Source organism: Nicotiana tabacum, chromosome 10 (assembly GCF_000715075.1).
Source record: "Nicotiana tabacum cultivar K326 chromosome 10, ASM71507v2, whole genome shotgun sequence".
In the NCBI taxonomy this organism is placed as follows: domain Eukaryota; kingdom Viridiplantae; phylum Streptophyta; class Magnoliopsida; order Solanales; family Solanaceae; genus Nicotiana; species Nicotiana tabacum.
The window spans coordinates 31,277,380-31,281,224 of NC_134089.1; the positions used below are offsets into that span (position 1 = coordinate 31,277,380).

At 38.0% G+C, this 3,845-nt stretch overlaps 1 protein-coding gene across 1 annotated transcript; it reads left to right on the forward strand.

Moving 5' to 3' along the window:
- Positions 1-216: 216 nt before the first annotated feature.
- On the forward strand, positions 217-2,550 carry LOC107784747 (fructose-1,6-bisphosphatase, chloroplastic-like). Its single transcript, NM_001325385.1, is given in 4 exon segments — positions 217-645; positions 1,454-1,678; positions 1,883-2,389; positions 2,479-2,550. Coding segments are annotated over 4 exon segments (1,233 nt in total).
- Positions 2,551-3,845: the final 1,295 nt, after the last annotated feature.

Below are 3,845 nucleotides of genomic sequence, written 5' to 3' on the forward strand. Positions count from 1 at the left end.
ATTTCCAAAGGTTAACCACAAATGATTGGAAAAGATTTCCATGGAGGAGGATAAGTGGGACCCTCTTAACAGAAATCTTTTTCCAGCCTTACACTTCTCACCCCTACCCACAAGAAAATAACAATAAGCCCCAAAAATGAAATGTTTGGAATAAACATGGAACTTTAAGTGAAAAATTCAGTAATCAAAAGAAAAAGAAATTCCAAGAAAATAACAATGGCAGCATCATCAGCAACAGCAACAGCAACAACTTCATTTTTATGTGCTTTAGACAAAAAGACTCCATTTTTATGTACTCTAGACAAAAAGGGTACTCCATTTTTATGCCCAAAAAACAGCACAACAAAGAGAAGGTCATTTAATGGAGGAGTGAAGTGCATGGCAATAGAGACAGCAGCAGGGGCTACAGAGACTAGGAAAAGAAGTGGCTATGAGTTGCAAACTTTAACAAGCTGGCTATTAAGGCAAGAACAAGCTGGGACTATTGATGCTGAACTTACTATAGTGATTTCAAGCATTTCAATGGCTTGTAAGCAGATTGCTTCTTTGGTTCAGAGAGCTGGAATTTCTAACCTTACTGGAGTTCAAGGTGCTGTCAATATTCAAGGAGAAGACCAGAAGAAGCTTGATGTTGTCTCTAACGAGGTTTGTTTGCTACAACTTCTTCCTATAGCTCAATAGAAACATACTACTAATATATCATTATTTTCTAAAGACATATTCATGTATACATAGAATTTTTGCTGAACTTTACGGGTGCCGGTGACCTCTCTCGGTATAGCATAGGTCCGCCTCTGCTCACACTTTCATGTCAGTTAAAAGATAACTACTGATAACCATGTATGAGAAGTGAAATTAGTAACCTGGAAAATAAATAAGACAGCTTATCTGTTACAATATATTCTCATAGTATAAGAATTCTTTACATTGTCAAATTTATCTCATAATAAGATTGGTTGATACTAGAACTATATCAAACATATTGCTATATTAAGTTACCCCACCTTTTTATGTTTTCTTCTTCATATTACCCTCTAAGTATGAAGTAGAATCATCTCTTTCATAAGGAATTGGAAATTAGAACTTTCAAATTATGAGAATTATGTGTCTGAGCCATGGAATCCGCTACTGATGTTTGCATCAGGGTACGGTGTCTACATCACACCCCCTTGGGTGCAACCATCCCCGGACCCTGCGTAAACGCGGGATGCTTCGTGCACCGGGCCGTCCCTTTTATTCTTGTAATGCATATGGCTTGACTTTACTCGGTAAAATTACCAAACTATTGTGATATTAAAGTAATTGAACTTTATACAATATAATAGTAAAGTCACTAAACTTTACCCACATAACGGAAAAATCACTGAACTATTTTTGTTCACCATTTAAGTAACTAAATGTTACTCACTATAGTAGTAAAGTCACTAAATATTATGTTTGATGGATTGAACAGGTATTCTCTAATTGTCTAAGGTCAAGTGGAAGGACTGGGATTATAGCATCAGAGGAAGAGGATGTACCAGTGGCAGTGGAAGAGAGTTACTCAGGCAACTACATTGTGGTGTTTGACCCTCTTGATGGATCATCAAACATTGATGCTGCTGTCTCTACTGGTTCTATTTTTGGAATATACAGCCCAAATGATGAGTGCCTCGCAGATCATGGAGATGATTCCGCGGTAATCACCAAACTAAATAATGTCCTTTTGCCTCCTAAAGACAACTCTAAATAGCTAATGAAGCCAAGCATGTTTTGACTTTGTGACGATGTGATAACCTTACACACAGTGCACTGAGAAGAAGGACCATTTACTTGCTAAAATCGATTCATTATATGCAAATAGTTAACCACCAATTCACCAAGTATCTGTCCAATATTGCAGCTTGACAATGTTGAACAGAGGTGTATTGTGAATGTATGCCAACCAGGGAGCAACCTTCTTGCAGCAGGCTACTGCATGTACTCAAGCTCTGTGATTTTTGTGGTCACCTTGGGAAACGGCGTCTTTGCCTTCAATTTGGATCCGATGTATGGAGAATTCGTTCTGACCCAAGAAAACATCCAAATACCAAAATCTGGAAAGATCTATTCGTTCAACGAAGGAAACTACCAGCTTTGGGATGACAAACTGAAGAAATACATCGATGACTTGAAGGACCCTGGTCCTAGCGGCAAGCCTTACTCTGCTAGGTACATTGGTAGTTTGGTTGGTGACTTCCATAGAACTCTTCTATATGGTGGCATTTATGGCTATCCTAGAGATAAAAAGAGTAAGAATGGAAAGTTGAGGCTTTTGTATGAGTGTGCCCCTATGAGCTTCCTCGTGGAACAAGCTGGTGGCAAAGGATCCGATGGCCACCAAAGAGTTCTTGATATCCAACCAACTGAGGTTAGAATCAAATTACTGCTACATCTGTGACCAATAAGCGAATATGTCAGTCAGTTAATTTGGTGTTTCTTTTGTTTCTAACTTTGCAGATACACCAGCGAGTCCCATTGTACATTGGAAGCACAGAAGAAGTTGAAAAGTTGGAGAAGTATTTATCTTAATTCGGAAAACCAAGGTGAAAGTGGAAATCGAGGTTGTCTTGATGTGACCACTTTCAGATCATTTTGTAAGCAAGACAAGACTGTGAAGTTGTAATACTATAAAGAAATTCTTTTCACAAGTCTAGGATGGTACCAATGGCTAATATTATTATAGGTTCTTGAAAAGCTTTGCAATGATTCAATTTATAAAACAATGTAAAGGTTTTTCCTTGCCTTAAATGTGTCATCCTCTTTCTTAAAGTAGTTGTTCTCTTGTCATTATTTCTGTTGGGGAATAAAAGGATAGACTAACCAACACAGAACTCGCGAAGGACACTAACCTCGTGCTATAAAACAGTGTAAACTGAAGACTAACAAAAAAAAAGGGGTAAATCTTGAGTTGAAACCAAGTAACCTCAGTAACTAAGTGATAAGTTCAGCTGCTGCCAACTACCAATTCTAGAAGTCCACCATTGTTGAAGCCACCAACCCATTCTAGAAGCAACCATTGTTGAAGCCTCCATTGTTGAATGAAGAATTCAACCACCAACCACCTTCTTTAAGGCTATAAATAGAGTCTTATGTTTTACACAGAAACATCAATCTAGAGAGATTGAAATACAATCCAGGAAGAGATTGTGAGAACAAAAAGAGAGTTTGGTGAGGTTTTTTATAGAGAGAAATTCTTGGTGTAAATTCTCTATAATTCTATTCTTGTGAAATAGAGTTGTTTTTCCTCCCAAATAATCTTCATATTGATCCGAGAATCACAACAAGTGGTATTAGAGCCTTCGATTCTGTGTTCATCGAGAAATATCGGAACACTGAAAATTTCAACCCAGATTTACGTTTTTTCGAAAACGTGATCTTCGGTGTGTTTTGATCATTTCATTAGATTCCTTGCGTCGATACGAATTCAACGCAATTTTCCGGAGGCCAAACAAAGCTAAAACGAAGAAGTTATGTCAATTTTTTTCTTCTGCCAAGATGATGAATAGTAACTGTCCAGTCAGCGCCACATCATCATCCAGTCAGTGCCACGTCAGCATTCAGTCAGCGCCACGCCAGCATCTAGTCAGTTCCACGTCAGCATCCAGTCATCATAAATTTTTTAGAAATTTATGAAATAACCCCTGAAGTTACTGAAATTATAAATCTGCCCCACAAGTTCAGTATATTTTCGATTTAACCCCAAAAGTTTGGTGTAAATTTTGAAAATTTTCTGGAGGCCCTATTTTGACCCAAGAAGAGTCAATCCTACCATTTTTCACCATTCCGGACGTGTTGGTGAGTTCCGTTTGGTGAGATTCTGCTCC